This window comes from Rhipicephalus microplus, chromosome 3, assembly GCF_043290135.1.
Source record: "Rhipicephalus microplus isolate Deutch F79 chromosome 3, USDA_Rmic, whole genome shotgun sequence".
NCBI lineage: Eukaryota > Metazoa > Arthropoda > Arachnida > Ixodida > Ixodidae > Rhipicephalus > Rhipicephalus microplus.
In genome coordinates, this window is record NC_134702.1 from 213,354,889 (window position 1) to 213,374,702 (window position 19,814).

The following is a 19,814-nucleotide window of genomic DNA, read 5'->3' on the forward strand; positions in this document are numbered from 1 at the left end:
GCACATGCGTGCTCCACGCAATCACAGCGACCGCAGCGCCAGTGCCAAATTCGAAACATCGCTCTTCGGTGCGAGGCGTTCGAAATCGAAATTAGGTATCGCTCGAGGCAAATGCTTGCATGGCCATTGTGACTGATGTCGGGCTGCTGGCTTTCTCTGATTGCGGTCGATTGTAATGTGCCTGTACGGGTGGTATTTGTGTTTTGTAATGTGTTTGAACGGGTGATGTTTGGAAGGGGTGATACCACAGCTCTGTGTTAAAAGCTGTCTGTTTCGGAAGGGGTGATACCTTGGGCTCTCTGTTGAAAAACGGAGGGATGGGCAATCGCCTCATATTTGCTATGAAAGCTGGCATGGGCAGCTCTCGTTTACGCAAGAAGGATCTGATTCCGGGTTCGAAACCGCCCATGAAGTGGTGAGCCCTAATGCACTAGTTTTTCATGCATGTGTGCATTTTCTCTCGGCAGTGCTAGATAGGGAGCTTTAAAACATTCATACTGCGAGGCAGCCCCGCGAAATTATTTACGCGTTTGACGAATACAGAATTTTAAGACCCGAAGCGAAGCCTCCAATAACTGACATCTGCAACTGGCGATGGTGGCGTTCCAAAATACCTTCTTCAACTACTTCTGATTGGCATCAAAGAAATCATCAATCAACGAGTTTTTTTCTCAAAGTTGCGGTTCTATAACCAGTGACCGTTAGAACCGAAATCGACTGTCTTGAATAGTCGGCGATGTGGCCTTGTTTCCCTAATCTTAACTGAACAAGCATATCCATGCATTCTACCGACGATACCGAAAAGCAGTTAGAAGGAGCACACTCGCTATGGGTGCTTTTAATTGCAGTAATTCGTGTTGGCGCAACCAAAGTGATATTCTCAAAAACACGTGAGGTTTATACTTGATATTGCGTACTGTAGAAAAATTTTGATTCCGAAAATGTTCAAATTCTTAACCCGCGGTACCTTTATCGCAACATGCGCCTGTCGTTGGGCCTGTGTTGCACATGTAGGAGGGTGTTTCACGTTTGTATCAGGTATTAGCTGCTAATTCATCCTAACATCCGGGTCACGGATAGCAAAGAGCATAAGAGAGCGACTCGACAGGTCCTCCCAGAGCTGGCAATACCACTGACTTTATTATCTGCACCCTTTGTGCCAGCGTTGCTTTCGCGCGGCTCGAAGTCACGCCTGACTCCTTCTTCATTCACCCTGCGATCTTGTCGATTTCGGTGGCGCTCCAGGCCCTTGTACGCTGAAAAAAAAAGGAAACGTGAAAGACGCCTTCTCAATTTTACCCAAAAACAGCGTTTTGGGGGCGTCCCTACTTAAAAAGGAAAAAAGAAAGCAGTTCCCCCGACACGGCAACGTTAAGCTTCGCTTTCCTAATTGGCGCGATTAGGCAATGGCTGCCAATAATGTTTAAGACGAAAGCCTCGAATGCCTAGTCAAACGGCGAAATTTACCGTCTGCGTCGACAAAATTGATCTAAAGAATCGTTGATGCGAAAATTACGTAATAGATTGCTGAGTCTCTGGCGAAATCATATCGCTTTGTCGAAGGTTGGTTGCTCTTATATAATCAGTGAAAATGTACAGTAAACCACAAAAGTTTGCGAAGAACACGAGCGCGTGTACGAGAGCATCTTCGCGACACTTCCGCTACGTCACCAGCAATCGCCAGCAGCGCTACTTAAAGGCGCATCCCTCGTTATATCTGCGACCTGTCTATTTTAGCGCCGGGCGCAAATATTTTGTACCTATCCCTTCCAACGTGACGCGCTCTTTGGTAGCCAGTGCTACTTGCTTATATTTTGAGAGAAGTATATGAGTACAAGTCATAAGACAGCGTATTCTTCGTCTGTTATCAGTTCTATTTCTGCGTAGCCACGCTGTTTTGGGGTTTTCGTGTATGTGTGTGTGTGTGTGAGCAAGCGAGCGGTGAGGCAGCCATGGCACACAGATGCTTAGTCAGTAGGCAGGCAGAAATTTTTCGTTCATCCCCCATCGCTAAGTGATAGTGGCGGCCGACATTTGATCGCCTGCGCCCGGGTTGTGCTGCGCAGAGCCCTACCCGCTGCGCTGCTGTAGTGGTAACATTAGAAAAATAAGAAATAAGCGGATGCGGTGACTCTTTTTTATGTATCTATTCACAGGACATTTACAGAAGCGTCTTGAAACATGCATCTCTCAAGGGTCTAGTAATAAGTGAAATGTCCGCCGTTTTCTAGTATATCTTATTGATGCGTGGGGGCATCAACCCGTAAAAATATTTAATAATGTCGGGTCGACCGTGCACGTTTTCTCATTCTCGTGCGATCGCTGGCCACAGCGTATCGGCCGTGTGGACGCCGTTGGCTCGTGGACAGTCGTTTCTTCAATATGCCCCAGACATTTTCTATGGGAATCAAGTCGGCGCCACATGGAGGCCACACGAGCTGGCAAAGAGCATGCTCTTCTAGCAATGACTGGAGGACACGTGCTTTATGTACCGTGCTGTGGTCGTGTTGAAAAATGTAGCAACCATCGCTGAAGGGACCATCAAGCGCATACGGAATGCGGTGTCTGGTGATGACGTCGCAGTACCGTGACGCAGTGAAGGGCCCTTCCAGATGCACAAAGGGACAAAGGCCGTCTTGGCTGATTGCTCCCCATACGCTCACAAACATTGTCCACTGAACAGAACACTCTGTTTGTAATTAGGCAGATATCTGGAAGAAATAGCATACAGTTAGGCTCCTATGGCGCGTCTTAAAATGTTGACATTCCTCTTGTGTTTGAACTGTACACTGGTGTACGTTATATAGTTTGTAACGAAAAATTGCGAACATCATAAGCTAGTACCGAAAGACTCACTGGCAGCTTTTAATTAGCTTAAGAGTAAGTAGTGTTAGGAAACAATCGTTAAATTGGTGTTTTCAACATCACACCACTGCAGAAAAATCTCGCACTTTCCAAAACCTCATTTTACGCGAAACGTGTTGTGATGCAGAATTATCTTCTGGAATAAATTGCTATAAACTCACTATAAACACACCTGTAGTTTAGTGGACTCCAAACTCGCTTCCGTTTGTCCCAGAATGTGGAAAAGGTTGACTCGTTGCTAAAGATGACATCGCCCCATTCATCCGTTGCCCAATCTACCTTTGCTGTAGCGAGCACGAGTCGTTCTTGCAGCTGGCTGTCTGAGATGCAGGGCTTCTGAGTTGCTACGGAAGACTTCAGGCCAAGCTCACTCAGCCTTCTTCTTACAGTCTCAGACGATACTATGAGAGCACTTCACGGATGTTCCCAGCACTTTAAAAAGGATGAGCCACGATGGCGGCCGTAATCAGGCGGCCCTTTTTCTCAGTCGTGGCCCTTGAATGTCCGCTTCGCTCCATATCTGTGAATCTGCCGTCGTCGCGGAAAGCCCGAATATTCCTACCCGCGCTGAGGTATTCCCTCATAAATAAACGCACAATGTGCCTTCTTTCATCTAGCGGAACACGGAGCGGCCTCTTTTCGAATGGACAATCACCACGTGGCTAGAAGCAGGTCGACTACGTTTTCAGTGACTGATACGAAGATGCGCCAGTGTGTGCAAGAAGAACTTTCTATGTATCCGTTTTTGTTATTTTATGGTGTCTGTGAAACTTCCCCCTACTCCTTCTCTCAAGATGCAGAAGCAGCAACACTCATTGGATCAAGATGCTGCTAAAACAAAATGCATCAGTAAACATCGCGTAAAAAAATTGCCACAGCGCTTCGCGAAAATTATCTACACGCCAGTCGACAAAGGTTGCAGTGATTGCTTAGATACTGCTATCAAGGCAGATATGTCGCGGTCTTACCGCAGACAGCGCTCTGTGTCAAGGCAACGAAATAACAATCTCTTGCTGGGGAATAGAGACTTGACATGCAGGCGAGTACCAAGAAGGCTCATATCCGGGTGAGAGGCGCTGTAGCTGCTAGGTGGCGCAAATAGGCAGTTTGACACGCGCTTGCGTGGTCCGCAAACTTTTGTGGTTGACTGTACGTTAGGTAGTATAGAAAGCTGGGCGAGTTATTTTCAGGACAATATTGGAAACATTTCGGAGCGTACACAATAGCCCTTTCAGTGATGGTGTGTAGCCCCGCCGCGGTGGTCTAGTGGCTAAGGTACTCGGCTGCTGACCCGCAGGTCGCGGGTTCGATTCCCGGCTGCGGCGGCTGCATTTCCGATGGAGGCGGAAATGTAGGCCCGTGTGCTCAGATTTGAGTGCACGTTAAAGAACCCCAGGTGGTCGAAATTTCCGGAGCCCTCCACTACGGCGTCTCTCATAATCATATAGTGGTTTTGGGACGTTAAACCCCTCATATCAATCAATCAGTGATGGTGTGTACAAATGTACACACCAACTTCAATGGCACGTCACGCACCACGTGTTTCATCAAATAGCTCAAAAAATAGTTTGCACATTCGTCCTAGCCTGCTACGTGGACAGCTGGCAATAATACAACTTGATTATGCTGCGTATTGCTGCAGATGTCACTTTGCTGGATACACTACCATCTTCGACGATTGTTCGACGTGACGTGTTTCAGGACAACGTAAAAAGTACTTTTTTCTGTTCGCTCGAAATGAACACAACGAAAACACAAACTGTGCATACTTTCCGACCTAATAGGACATTTTTTAAAAGCGAATACTGAAGGTGACTAGTGACCGAATATTTAGATAATTAGTTAAACCCTCATTAACTTTACTTACCTAAACTCATACAAAACAGCGCATTCCTTCATTTTCTTGCTTATAATGTCCCCGAAGGGGCGTCTGTGCTAGCAGGCGTTTGTGTGTAGCGACACAACAGACCCGAGCTAACGGTGGCGTTTCGACTCCCTCCCACGCCCAGCCGTGCTTGGCTTTGCCGTGTCCGGGAAAAAGGGAATCTTGGGGGTTGAGCTGACGCTGGGTCATCGGACCTTTTAGGCCCCCCTGCAGAGGCAACAAACCCCTTTGGCCCTGGCTTCACGTAGACTGCACCCCTGGGTTGACCCACCCAGGGGAATCGGCAGTCGCCTTTTCCTATCTCTCTCCCCTACAACTTCGTATTAATCTCTCACTTTTAGTCAGTCCTGAGTACTTATCTCTTATGTTTACTTCTAATTTTCCTCGTGGAAAGAATTAACCCTGCGCGAATAGCCTACCTTTGTCTAGGCGCATTGGGTTATGGCAGTGTTGTACGGCTTTCGTCTGCAAGCTTTCTGCACCTGCCAACTTGCAGCGTCCCCTTGTTGGGCTCCATGGAGGGTGGCTGCCAACGCTGCTGAACAAAAATAAGACCGTCATGGACGGAGCATTCCCCTACTTTCTGATTGTACTGGTCTAAAGCGGGTACGCACCGACGACATACTATTTTTTAACCGGCCAATAGAAATATTTCCCCACTTCCATGTCATACACTGTGAAAAAAACTGGACAGCAAACCAGTACCGTATCTCCTTTCGTAGTTGCCAGGTGCCTTACTGAATTTTTTGGGGCTGGATACAAAGTAACCAAAAGAACTTCTCCTTGAAATTCGGACAAAGAACAGTTTGTAAAGCTAGACAGCCTCTCAACGTTTGGTGACGTACCTATCCCCGTAACACCGCACAGATCTATGAACATAACTCGCGGAGTGGTATCTGGCGCAGACTTACTTGACCTGACCGAAACTGAACATTTGGTGGGGTTGACGAACTAAAATGCCACTAATGTACAGATAAATATCATCAGAAGAGATAATAAGGAAACACCGACAAAACACCTAATACTCACGTTTGCACCCAGTAAACTACCGGAATCTATTCAAACTGGGTACACGAAGACATCTATCAGGCCGTACATACCAAACCCTCGTCATTTCTTCCAATGCCAGAGGTATGGCCATGGCTCTAAAAACTGTCGTGGTTGCCAGACTTGCGCACAATGTGGAGTCCTAGGCCACGTTTCTGAGAGCTGCAAACAACCGCTACACTGCGTAAACTGTGGAGGAAACCATGCCACATATTCACGCTCCTGCACATACGGGAAAAACGAAAAAGAAATAATTACATTAAAGGTGAAAACGAAAATTTCATTTGAGGAAGCACGGCGAAGAGTGACACCATTCTATAGACCTACATTCACTGATGCGGCGCGTCAGGGGGCACCACCGCACCAGTGCTCGCCGCTGCTTCGGCCCGCGCATAGCGAGTTGATGGTTGTGGCACCTGCCCCCAAGGTGGCTGTAGTCCACGCTACACTGCCTACTCCCAAACAGAGACCGGAGACTCCAGAGTTCTCAGGGCTCAAGGCCTCACCTCACTAGACGAGGCCCAAAATTCGAACTCGCACGTGCAGGCATCCAGTGCCTCCGAGGGGGCAATGGATACGTCGCAACTCTTGGTGCCGAAAAAGCGTCGTTGCTCCTTGGAGCGCGCCAAGAAAACAAAAAAGCAAATAAGAAAGCCTCGTGACGGCCCTGTTAAGTGAACTCAAACTCCCTTTCTAAACAGCCGCTTGCTTTTTGTACACACAGCACTGTTTTACATTCAACATGAACACTGAAATTATAAAATGGAACGTCAGAGGCCTTCTCGTAACCCTTGAGCACATCCAAGATCTTTTACACAAACACTCACCAAAAGTACTGTGTACACAAGAAACACACCTTAATTCAAAGCACACCAAGTTTCTTCGTAAATACGTTGTTTTCCGAAAGGACCGCCGTGTTGAAGCCATGACATCATCCGGAAGTGTTGCAAATATAGTGAATCAAGAGATAGCATTCACACACTTACAACTCCAAAAATCCCTTGAGGCAGTGGCTGTTGGAGTGGTTCCTTTTGACAAACTGATCACAATTTGCACTATTTACATTCCTCCTAGCTATCAGCTGCAAAAACGTGATCTACAGTCTTTAATTGATGAATTCCAGAGCCTTATGTCCTCCTTGAAGACTTTAATGCACATGGCAGGCTATAGGGTGACTCTCGTTGCGACGCGCGAGGTCGCCTGATTGAACAGTTCCTTTTCTCGTCGAGCGCCTGTCTCCTAAATCAAAAAGAGCAACCTATTATACTCTCGCTAATAATACCTACTCCTCCGTAGACCTAAGCATAGTATCCCCATCTCTTGTGCCCTACACCAGTGGAAAGTCAACAGTAATTCGTATGGAAGTGACCACTTCCCCATAGTTTTACGCAAAAACACAGCAACTGAGTTTTCACCACGTGCTCCCAAATGGCTCATAAACAGAGCCGACTGGGAACAGTTTTATACCATCGGTCGTATAGGTTAGAGTGACATATGTACTTTGAGCATTGATGTCGCTCTCAACTGCTTCACAGCGTTTTTGATTGATGCTGCAACAAAATGCATCCCAAAAATAAATGGACACCCTGGAAAACGGTGCGTGCCATGGTGGAACTCTGAATGCCGAAACGTGTGCAAACAGCAAAACAGAGCGTGGAGGTTGCTTTGGAACTCACCGACAGCCGAAAGTCTTCAAATCTTTAAGAAAATGCAGTCTCAGGCTAGGCGAACGCATGGGCAGGCCAGAAGAGAAAGTTGGCAACAGTTTTTATCAGGGATCAATTCGTACACACCCAGAATAAAGTCTGGAAAATGGTTGGTAGGGTAGCAGGAAGACTTGCACACACGCTCCCACTCGTAAACACACAGGGTGACACCTTGGAAGATCAGCAAAACTGGAAGAACAGGGTGTCGAGCTCGTCACACTAGACTAACGCTTTCCAAAAATACAGAAGAAGAATAGAAAAGCAGAAACTCGAACACAAATGTACCTGATACGAGGCGTACAACCAAGCTTTCAGCTTAGCTGAGCTCCAAACATGCCTGAACTCCTGCAGTGATTCCGCTCTATGTTCTGACCGTGTGCAGTATGAAATATTAAAGAAGCTACCAAGCGAAACTCAAAAAACCTTACCTTTTTTGTACAACGTTATCTGGTTCTCTAGCACTATCCCTACTTCCTGGAAAGAGGCTATTGTTATTCCCATTTTGAAACAGGGCAAGGACCCTTCTTTAGTTTCGAATTACAGGCCTATTGCGCTTACAAGCTGTTTATGCAAAGTTCTCGAAAAAATGATAAACTGCCGACTTGTACATTCCCTTGAAACGAACGATTCGCTCAACCCATTTCAGTTCGGGTTTTGAGCAAGTAGATCGACCACCGACCAGCTTATTCGTATCGAGGCACAGATCAGAAACGCTTTCGTTCATAAGCAATACTTCCTCTGTGTGTTCCTTGATGTCGAAAAGGCACATGATACAACATGGCGCTTTAGAATACTAAGTAACCTGTCCCGCATTGGCGTGCGTGGCAGAATGTTCACTATAATTTAAAGCTACCTGTCAAACCAGACAAACCGAGTTCGAGTAGGCAGCGTTCTTTCCCAAATACTTGTCCAAAAAACAAGCGTGCCGCAAGGTGTTGTACTTAGTTGCACACTTTTTCTCGTCAAACTGAATTCTTTGCACTTGTCCATCCCTCGCAATATAATTTATTGTACATATGTCGATGACGTTCAGCTTGGCTTTAGATCTTGCAATCTGGCCATGTGTGAGCGCCAGGTTCAGCTTGGTTTGAACAAAGTCTCCAACTGGGGTGAAGAAAACGGGCTCCGTCTGAATGCACAAAAAAAAACGCGTGTCTCTTGTTCTCCAGGAAGAGAGGCATACACCCTGAACTCGACATTCAACTGCATGGTCAACGTATTTCTGTTAATATTGAACAAAAATTCTTCGGCATTATCTTGGAGACCAAGCTAACCTTCACAGCACACTTCAAATATTTAAAAAACAAGTGCATAAAATCTATGAACATTCTAAAAGTGTTGTCACGCACTACGTGCAGAAGCGACAAGAAGTGTTTAATAAATTTGTTTAAAAGCCTTGTACGTACCCGCCTAGACTATGGGGCGATGGCATATGAGTCTGCGACACCTACTGTCCTTAATATGCTCGACCCTGTTCATCATCTAGGCGTCCGTCTCTCCACAGGTGCTTTTCGCATTAGCCCTGTGAAAAGCCTGTACGTGGAATTGAACGAATGGTCGCTCCACCTACAGAGATGTTACATGTATTTTAAATATATTTTAATGTAAACGCAGACAAGGATCACCTATCACATTCCATAATTAATGGCATGTCAAGCCTTGCCATGTTTGAAAAACGACCTTCTTTGAGACAGCCCTACTCCCTCTGTGTGAGGGGCCTAGGGAAGGAAACCGGTGTGCCACTCGAACATTATTTGATGGCTCCCGCAGTATGCCTGCCACCGTGGCAATGGCAGGCAATAGATTACGACTTGTCTTTCTTGGAGGTTACGAAGCATGCACCGGTTGCACATATCAATACATACTTCCTAGAACTCTAACAGAAATACACATGTCCTGAATTATTGCCGGATGCTTGTAAGTCCAACACATGTGTCTTGTACGCAGCCGTCCGCCCATCCTTTTGGGAAGCCAGCGCTCTGCACTCTTATTCAACCATTTTCACTGGTGAAGATTATGCGATAGCTGCGGTTGTCAAACACATTAAAGAAATAAAACAACAGAAGGCACTAATATATACACATTTTCTAAGCATAGTAAAAAAGCTCTGAAAACACCTAAAAAGCACAAAAACCCTGTACTTGTCTCGCTTTATTCGCTTTTATGCACATTATACTCATCCAAGCAGCATGTAATAGTCTGCTGGATGTCAAGACACCGCGAAGTGGAAGGCAATGTTCTGGTCGACAAGCTAGCCGGATCCGCCAACAAAACCGCTATCAACACTTTGATACCAATTCCTGCACTCGACTTGAAAGCTGTTCTAAAGCGAAAGCTCAGAGGTTATTGGCAGAGAACATGGGACACACACAACGATAATAAATTGCATGTCATCAAGACACAACTTGGTCATTGGCCGCCAGTATCAAAATCACGCCACACACAAGTAATCTTTACGAAGTTAAGAACAGTACATACACACACAACACATTCATTTCTGTTGCCTGGAGGCGATCCAGCTCTGTGTGTTAGATGCGTAGAAACACTCACTGTGCTTTACATATTATTCCAGTGTAAAGAATCAGAAGCGCTGAGAAGACAACACTTTCCGTTACCCTACCAGCAACAGATACCACTCCATCCTGCAATGCTCGTTCGTAGGGAACAATTTTCAGTCATAAATCATTGTTAGCGTTCTTAAAAGAAATTCGTACATTTCATATCACATACCCGGACATTCTGTAGCACAACCTCTCCAGAAAGGTCTCCGCTGTGGTGGCTGCACTCAATAAAGCACTTGCCTTATAGCCCTTGGATGCATGGGTGTGAACGAGTGAGGCACTTGTGCTAATGCTATACATGTCTACCATCATTTTCATTACAACAAAATTTTGTCATCCATTAACATCTTGCACCTTTCACGGCACGGTCATAATTTTATTGCTTTATATTTTCACCCGCCCTAGTGCGAGGAATTTTACGGCCCTTATACAGCCGCTTATCACAATCATTATCCAAATCTCTAGCATGATGAACTGGCACTCTCTAGCTACGAAATGGCCCTTGCGCCACAAAACATCAAACATCATCATTATCATCGTTGCCTAGAATGTAATACTGATTGCCTCGGAATTATGCCCCGCGAATTTGACGCGTTTCTTACTGCGCATCACAATTCGCGACTGATGGGGCTAGTAGTAAAGTCTTTTTACGCAAGTACTCAAGCTGACCTATGGCAAAACAATTAGATAAGTAGGTAGAAACTCCTTAACCTTAATTACAATAACTTACATCTCCCCTTCATTTACTCAGTTGAAATGTGATACTTAGTGCCTTGGACTGCCACCCGAATCTAGTGCTCATCTGGCAGCGCATTATATTTTGTGACTGACGAAGATAGAAAAGAAACGAAAGGCCGCCCCGCCGCGGTGGTCTAGTGGCTAAGGTACTCGGCTGCTGACCCGCCGGTCGCGGGTTCAAATCCCGGCTGCGGCGGCTGCATTTCCGATGGAGGCGGAAATGTTGTAGGCCCGTGTACTCAGATTTGGGTGCACGTTAAAGAACCCCAGGTGGTCAAAATTTCCGGAGCCCTCCACTACGGCGTCTCTCATAATCATATGGTGGTTTTGGGACGTTAAACCTCACAAATCTAATCTAAGAAACGAAAGGCCAATAGCCCTCTAGCGGTGAGCGCCGTTTTTTCGTGGAGTCTCTAGTGGTTTAAAAATTTGTTGCATAGCAAAATGGCTCTACAGATGAATAACCATTTCCCCAACGCAGCTGTGTTTCAGTAGAATGCCAATGACCTCGGGTTTATAAGCATGGACTTTAGGAAGCTGGTTGCTCAGTATAGCTCCCCCTTTTTGCGTCAAAATGCCAACCAACGTAGGCTTTGACTTTAGAATTCTTCCTTAAATGAGATTATGGCAGTCATTGAGAATATGGCAGTCAATGAGAATATGGCAGTCCGAGAATATTGCAGTCATTGCTTAAAGTCATCTAGTTCTCCAGCGAAGCCCACTGAGAGCATTGACCATCTCTTGGACTGTCCAAACGTAATGTTGTTAAGAACGTTTGCACAATTCTAAGTGAAACTCAGTGATTAGTTCACAACACTACTGCACGGCTGAATTCTGTAGAGAAGCGAATCAAAGATGCGTACGCTTCTACACCACGTACTGAACTAAATGATACGTATTCTCTCTACTTGAGTTGCGTACTGCTATATCCTTAACCAGCGTAAGAACCACGACAGGTCCAGACAATGTGTCATACAGCGTTCTAAAAAATCTAGGCCCCCACAGAATGCCAATTCCTCTGCGGATTTATAAGGACATGTAGAACGGGTTGGACATAACGGGTTGGATGGTCGGGAGAATTATCCCTCTGCTAAAGCCCTGTAAATCGCCAATTTTGTTTGACTCAATTCGACCAGTCAGCCTCAATTCTAAAGTCACGAAAAAAGTGGTTGATAGAAGGTTAGAGTGGTGGATTCAAGCTGACCACTCTCTTCCAGAACAGACGGCTGGCTTCAGGGAATGGCGATGTATGCAATATGGGTTGCGTCTTTGACCTCGTTAAAATTGTGGAGCATGAGACGAGCAGAGAAGCACTGCGGTGGTGGCGTTCATAGATATAAGAAAGGCGTTCGACCCTGTCAGCCGCCTATCTGTGTTGTATGGGCTTACCTAACTAGGGGTTATGGTGGCTAACTTCAATGAATCACGAACTTCCTGCGTGACAGGCAAATATACATTTCTACCAATGCCTGAGACAGCGATTGCTTCAACGTGAGCAGAGATGTGCCTATAGAAAGCCTTTTAAGTCCGCTTCTTACACTGCTTCGGTGGCAGGTCTTTCAGAAGTGATGCCTGAAACCTTGAACATATCCATGTAAGCAGACGACATATGCATGTGGATGTCCCATAAATCACTGGAAGTGATCGAACGTCGGCTTCAACGAAGACTAAATGCAATAAGTGATTACCTCAAATAGCGGGGCATGCAGATTTCTCCTTCCAAATTTGTAGTTCTGCTGGTCACGAGGAAGAAAGTGAAAAACTTCAGAAGTTTTTTGTGGATGACCGAAGAACCAAAATTGCATGAAAGCATCGCTTCATTGTTGTTCCCTTAGATCGCCAGCTCAGATAGAGTTAGCAACTTGCCGATCTAGAAAATCAAGCGAACTGCACCATAACTGCTGTACGTCGCATGGCGGAAATAAAATGGGGCAGTATATCAGCTTCTCTAATTCATTGTGAACTTACAGAAAGAAGATTGCCTACTCCGCACTGGTTCACCACAACAATCTTAGACGTCTTTATGCCGATTTCAGCTGTTACAAGCACGAAGATTGCGCATATGTCTGGGAGTTCCACAGGCAACATCAAGTTCTTGGACACTGGCAGAGGCAAGAGAACACAACTTTATAGTAATTTGAAATATAGAAACCGGTTGGCATCTCTTTCGCCTAGTCACCCAAGACCCGTCACTCTCACTCATATCAAACATTGTGAACCATGCCGGAGCGCAAATACACCATGTGTACCCACAGAACGTTTCCCGGCTTCTTGTGGGGAAACATTGGTCAGTGGACCTAAACTACCCACGATGGCTGCTTGAGCTACCAACTATGGAAACGTTAATAGAACGACTTTGTAACAAACATGAAGTGTCAATCATTGCCACAGAACAGTTGGCATTATATTGTCTGTATGACAGGTACCAAGGCTACGCTCACGTGTGCACTGACGGCTCAATCGCCAAAGAGGTAGTGACATCCGGATGTAAATATTTCGGGGTTACGTACAGAATATATGCATGTTGGTTAAGAAATCTCTCCTCACCAACAACGTCGGAAGTCGTAGCAATTTCGCTACGCATAAGCTTTACAAAGTGTCACTTCAGGAAACATTGATGCGCTATAGATGATGCGCTAGACACATTATGCGCAAGATTAAAAAAAGCTTTCAGAAGCTGTGAAGTCGAATCATGGAAGGGCATTTGAGTGGGTTTGTAGTCACTGCGGAATCAAGGGAAATGAAATCGCAGATGAATTGGGAAAAACTCCTCATCATTAACGGAAACCGGCTTTATTCGTGTATCTCACTTGTGACGTACAGATGTTTAAGAAGAACGAACCGTGAATTATGATTGTGTACTTGATTCACAGACAAAACTAAGGAATGAATCTTATATGTCGTTGATCGTAATCTTGATTGTCTGTTACATTGTCACCTTTGGAAGCGTATCGACACTCTGATATATCGTCTAATACCAGGAACTACTTGCACAAAGCACTACCTACTTCGCATTCAGCGTGTAACATCGTCAGCGTGTTCATGCGGCCATGACGACGATGATATTATCCCCTGTTGCTAGACTGTCCGAAACACTAGACAAACCGATGACGACTCGAACAGAACTCCATACGCTGGATCATGAAGTGTTTGATTTAAATAAAATACTAGGTCCACGGCCACCTAAAATAAATCAAAAGCAATGAAGGTGCTGCAACGTTTTTTCGAAGAATCAAATATTTATGAGCACTACTGCTCAGTAGTGGTCAGAAGTTAACGATCAAGTGCAAAAGGGCAGGAGCCGTCGCCAAGTAACGGTGGCAACGAGTTCTTCGTTTATTTTCTATTTCAATAAAAGAAAGGCGGGAAGACAACACGGCGCTAACTCGTAACTCAGTTTGTTGAAGAAACCACACGAAATATATGCTCCAGGTTAGCTCAAGAGCGCAAGTGCGTGAAAAAGAAACAAGCATGAAGAGAAAAGCGAACTAAACACGCCGTAATTTTGAACATGGCCGTAATTTTGAACATAGCAGCATTTACAACGTGCAGTATAAAAGGTCAAGTATGGCTCAAAAAGGCAAACTTGTTGTCAGTTAGAACCGTCGATGGGCTGCTTACGCCTATATCCACACACTTTTTGGTATGAAAAGCTACTACTATGTTCCGAGTTAGCTTGTGTTTGTGATAAAACAAAATGTTCGTGGGTTAAAGTAAACATGAGTTCATTGGAAGTTCCTGCCAATGTTAAATCAACCGTCTAGAAATGGCTGCATACCGAGTCAATGTCATACGCAGAGCCGTTGAGAACTTCATTAGGATTTTAAAGGTTCCACCAGAGCATACTTATGCAAAGAAAAACTCACAACGAAAATTCTTTACTGTTTTACCTTACGTTCACCTCTTTTCACTTGGCCCCGCCGCGGTGGTCTAGTGGCTAAGGTACTCGGCTGCTGACCCACAGGGCGCGGGTTCGAATCCCGGCTGCGGCGGCTGCATTTCCGATGGAGGCGGAAATGTAGGCCCGTGTGCTCAGATTTGGGTGCACGTTAAAGAACCCCAGGTGGTCTAAATTTCCGGAGCCCTCCACTACGGCGTCTCTCATAATCATATAGTGGTTTTGGGACGTTAAACCCCACATATCAATCAAATCAATCTTTTCACTTGAGTTTTTTTAAGGTCAGTTATCTTTATTTATTTATCGTGAATACATTGAAAGGCTGACGACAAAAGCTGCATACAAGCAGCTTGACAGGCCCGTCAGCACAATTCAAACATCAGCAGCAGACGGCAGATATGCATGCTGTAGAAATTTACAGTAATAAACACAACATACCAAAGTATCGCAATTCTATTGCGATAACAATAATATGCAAGTAAAAAATATATGCACGCTAACAACTAAACAAAGAAACGATATTGTATTCGAAAAACATGGGAACGCTACAAACAAGAAAAAGAGAAACGACGAGGCAATACTGAAACATACAAAAGTGCAAATAGTGTCAATTTACAAAAAAAGAGGCAACGGTAAAAGAAAGACTGATAATAAAAAGTATACATATGAGCTACTGCACACAACAGAACAGGAATAAGCGCTTGAAAAAAAAATGGTTACACCAATCAGTGTATCACCCACACTGAGATGCATATGCACTAAAATGTTACACATAGGAAAACCAACGGCTAGTAGTTGAAGGCCCGAAAAATTGGATGCATGATGCATTAAAACGGTACACACAGAAAAAAAGTAATGTTTGTTGTCAAAGGCGCGAAAAATTTGAGTAGCAAAGAGAAGGAGTAAAAAGAAGGTCTGTAACGAAGGTCCGCAAGGCAGAATTGATAGACACTTGGCGATAACAAAATGGGCGACGTAAAAAAAAACCTTACCAGGATGACACTATCAATCTACGCACTTCCTTTTTAGAAGTACGCGTCATATCTATGTTTCATGCTTCCAGTTTGTTCAGTAAGCGCGGCAAAGTATTAGATAATGTTTGCAGACCGTATGATGTACGAAAGGTGTTTACCGTATGATGTACGAAAAGTTTACGCACGTCTTTAAAGTGCAGAAATGATTCTGTGAATAAATTTTTTCTGGTAGCGGAAAAGTGCTCTAGAGGCTGCAATTTCCACCGGCGTGCTACGTGCAGAGTTATACTTCTAGCGCTTTTGTCCCCAAGGCTAACGTTCTCTCCCCTACGAGAGTTGTCCTCCGACGTCAAATAACTGGACGCGAAATCTCAAATTATTCTTATTGCTTGTTTCTGGACTGAAGGACTCCACCAGTGACGACGAGTGCGAGTACGGAGGCGGTAGCTCTTGCATAAACAGTGCTGTTTGCTAATACTGGATGAACCGAAAATTCCGATTCGCTTGCGACATTAAAATCAACGTCAGGTTTAACAGCAGAACCTTAACAAGCGAAGCTGGACTGAAAGAGTTGGTTCTGCAGTAACTGACCTTATCAACATTTCACAAGCACTGCTCGTGGATTGCTGTTCACAAAATAACGAAGCGTCGTGCTCTAGAAGAACTTCAAAAAACATATTAGAGGGGATAGTTTAGCAATCGCTTAATGGGTTTGTGACCATCCGGGCCGACCAATCTCGTCTGAAAGAGACAGTTGCTCTCAGTCGCTACACCTACGCAGAATTTTTATGCCTTGTTACGACGATTCATACAAATACGTGGTCATTAACCTCTTAGAAAGGAGTCTCTGTGTATGATAAGGCGCAAATTTACAGTCGGCCAGGTCTTCATTGTTCAGCATTCACAACAATCAGTACCTATTGGAACCCCACATGTGTTATCCTTTTCATACTATCGTCGCGCTGCTCAGCGTGTTCGTTGCATTATTTATGATTGTAGCGGTGAGGAATATACGAGTGCCGACGCATCAAACAGCGCGGCGGAAGTAATCTATATGTTTATCGAAATGCCCTGATCACGCCGGTGGTCGTGTCATAGTTAGATACGTTGAAAAAGGATGGCTATTCCTTTGAGTGAGTGGGAAAGAGGGATTTCAAGCAGCTCGGGAGTAGGCCTTCTGCTACATAGCGCTTGCAGGTTAACCAAGTGGTGCAAAGGTAAGGTGCCAGCACCATTGAAGTAAGCTTTTTTATAATATAAGTAAGACTCCCAGCATTTGCTTTTTGCGAAAGCAGGAGAAAGAGCTTGCACGAAGCCAACTTCATGATCTCATCGCTGTTCTTGGTGGAGTGACCACAAGAATAATCAGTTAACGTAAATAAGTGAACGTCTCTGTGAGAGCAAGGTAAGTAATTAAAAATCCGTTAACGTCGGTTTCTTTGCTGGAGCCACAACCTGTGTTTATATTGTCACGGCTAAAGGCTGGGCGACAATATATTGTTTCACCTAGCGACAATATATTGTTAATCGCAAGCTTCCATTTTTCCTTTCCCCACTAGCCTTTAGTAAGTTACTAAGCGACTGCTGCGCTCCATTCAAAAACCAGTGCGATGCTGTGAGAAAGCTTTCCTGCGTTTTTCTGTTCATTCTTGTGTCTTTCCCGTGAACCTGACGAAGTTACTTCTGCCAATATTAAAGAGCCAAAGAAGACGTGTCGAAGGTACATTTCAGCAACGCGATAAAGATGCTTTTTCGACTGGTGGCTTTATAAGGCATCATCTGTGATAAACAGAATTGTTTACAAAGAACAATGTTTCTCATAAGTGTAATGTCGGTAGCCGTTGCACCACCTGAATTCTCTTACTTATTCAATCAAACCTTCCCAGTAAAGTTCTAAAAACCGGAACCGAATATTCTCGATTCGGCTTAGTAGCATTAGATGATGACATTCAGGGTGCCCAAGAGTTCAACAGAGCATTGCTTGTACACTTCCTTCATTTGCCTGCTGCTGCATTCCTTGTCCATTTCCTTCATTTGTCTGCTGCTAACACGTTCATGCACAGTAATGCAACGCTTGCGGAAGTGCTCATGCGAACACCCAACATATTATATGGGCCAGTCCCGCAATGACACTCAGCCAAAGCACAGCACCAACCATATGATCTATTTAAGGTACCGGCAATGCAGCCAGCATTAGCCCGAATTATTCACTGTAGGCGCTGCGGCTTGATGCAGACGCCATCAAGACTCGAAGTCTGGCTGCCGCCTGAAAAGAGGCGCTTAGGTACGGCTAGTCTCCCGGCTGCCACCTCCGCTGACTCCAGCAAAAACACATTGCAAGATTGATTTATATGTGAGGTTTAACCACCCCAAAACCACCATATATTTATGAGAGACACCGTAGTGGAGGGCTCCGGAAATTTTGACCACCTGGGGTTCTTTACCGTGCACCCAAATCTGAGCACACGGGCCTACAACATTTCTGCCTCCATTTGAAGCGCAGCCGCCGCGGCCGGGATTAGACCCGGCGACCTGTGGGTCAGCAGCCGAGTACCTTAGCCTCTAGACCACCACCGCGGGGCAAAACAAACACATTGCAAGAGAGTCTATATTATCTCGCACGCTGTTGAGTAGGGATGAGGTTTTTGGCTACTTTGCGTACAATGGGCCACTTGACGACGATGTCTGGCAATGAAGGTGTTAGGTTGGCTACACGGCTATCCCACGATTACTATATAATTACTGCTAATAGCCACTTTATATATATACTACTAAGAGTAAACGATTGTCCTCACTACTCTGTTTTAGACATATAACATGCTGACAAGCGGGACCTCTACTCGCATATCGTGGCTGGCGGCTGTTCATGCTATCTCAAATATTTTTATTGGAGCGCTCTGCTCAGTGGACAACAGGACATCATGCAGCGACCGCGACATTCTTCCGAGGTAAGGACGACAGGTTTGTCTGGAAGAAGGTACGACACTCAGATATCAGTTTCAGTGCCACATAAAAGATGCCGCTCTATCTGTTTCCATTTGACCATCTGTATGTGTACAATATTACCTCATGGTATTTATATCAACCGCACAATTACTAATAAAAAATACCAAATGTTAAAAATGAAACTCTATGAATTGTAACTCGTAATGAATATAGCTCTAAAGGTTGGTCAGTCATTCATTGTTAAAAAGAAAGGCAATGTGATGTCGCTGACTATATACCGAGTAACCAAAAATTGTGATAGTTCAGTTTAAGGAATTCAATGACGTTCTGGGAAATACATGGCTGCATGAAGCCCATTCCAATTTTCAATTATACTACTGTGCGCTTCTGCTCAGAGCCTCAACACTCTTGTCGTGTTAGAGAAAAAGTTCTTAGAATATTGGAAAATTTAAGGATTTCCTAGCGCACTAGGTACTGACCAGCTCTTTACAAGTCATGACATTGCTAAAGCGAGCGACCTCAGTGCATAAAGTAATAATTTATGCTCCCAAAAATACATCAGTATTCCGTTGACAGATCCTGCTGATACATTCACCAAATTCAATCCAGATCAGTTTAATTCTCTCGTACACCTAACGGAGAATGCATTTTAATGATTGATTGATTCGTGGGGTTTAACGTTCCAAAACCAACATTTGATTATGAGAGACGCGGGAATGCATTCTAGCATATCAGATAACAATATTGAACAAACTGTCAACTAGTATCCACTTCGTCGAACTTGCTGAACGTATCTGCGAAGTCGATTGTTCACCATATAGCATCTGCTTGAACAGCACTATGTCATTTATCAGGTTTTTTATTTATTCCTGTTGTATAAATCATGTTTTTGTCATGTGCGTGCATGATGTATGTACCCAAGATGTATTTACCACATTAAAATTAATGTGCTTATTTTGTTCTCTACAAGAAAGAAGAAGCGAGCTCTTATTTTGGCCTACGCATGTTGTAGGGGTTCTGAGGCCAGCAGCTGGGCAGTTGCGGCTGAGGCTTAGAGAAATGAACATGGTTCCTGGTTTGGCTCCGCGTCTTCCCAGCGGAGTTCTTTGGATAGCTACAGCCTCAAAATACCTACAATGTACCGTCAATGAAGTGCTATATTAAAACGTCTATTGTTCCTGTGAAGGTATTTAG

General features: G+C 44.7%; 1 protein-coding gene across 1 annotated transcript in view; it reads left to right on the forward strand.

Annotated features, from left to right (window-relative positions):
* The first annotated feature begins 317 nt into the window (after positions 1 to 317).
* LOC142803131 (carboxypeptidase Q-like) overlaps positions 318 to 19,814 on the forward strand; it is a 74,445-nt gene continuing 54,948 nt past the window's right edge. The window contains exon 1 of the mRNA XM_075888234.1: positions 318 to 415. Within this exon, the coding sequence (XP_075744349.1) occupies positions 318 to 415 (98 nt within the window). The remainder of the gene's footprint in view (positions 416 to 19,814) is intronic.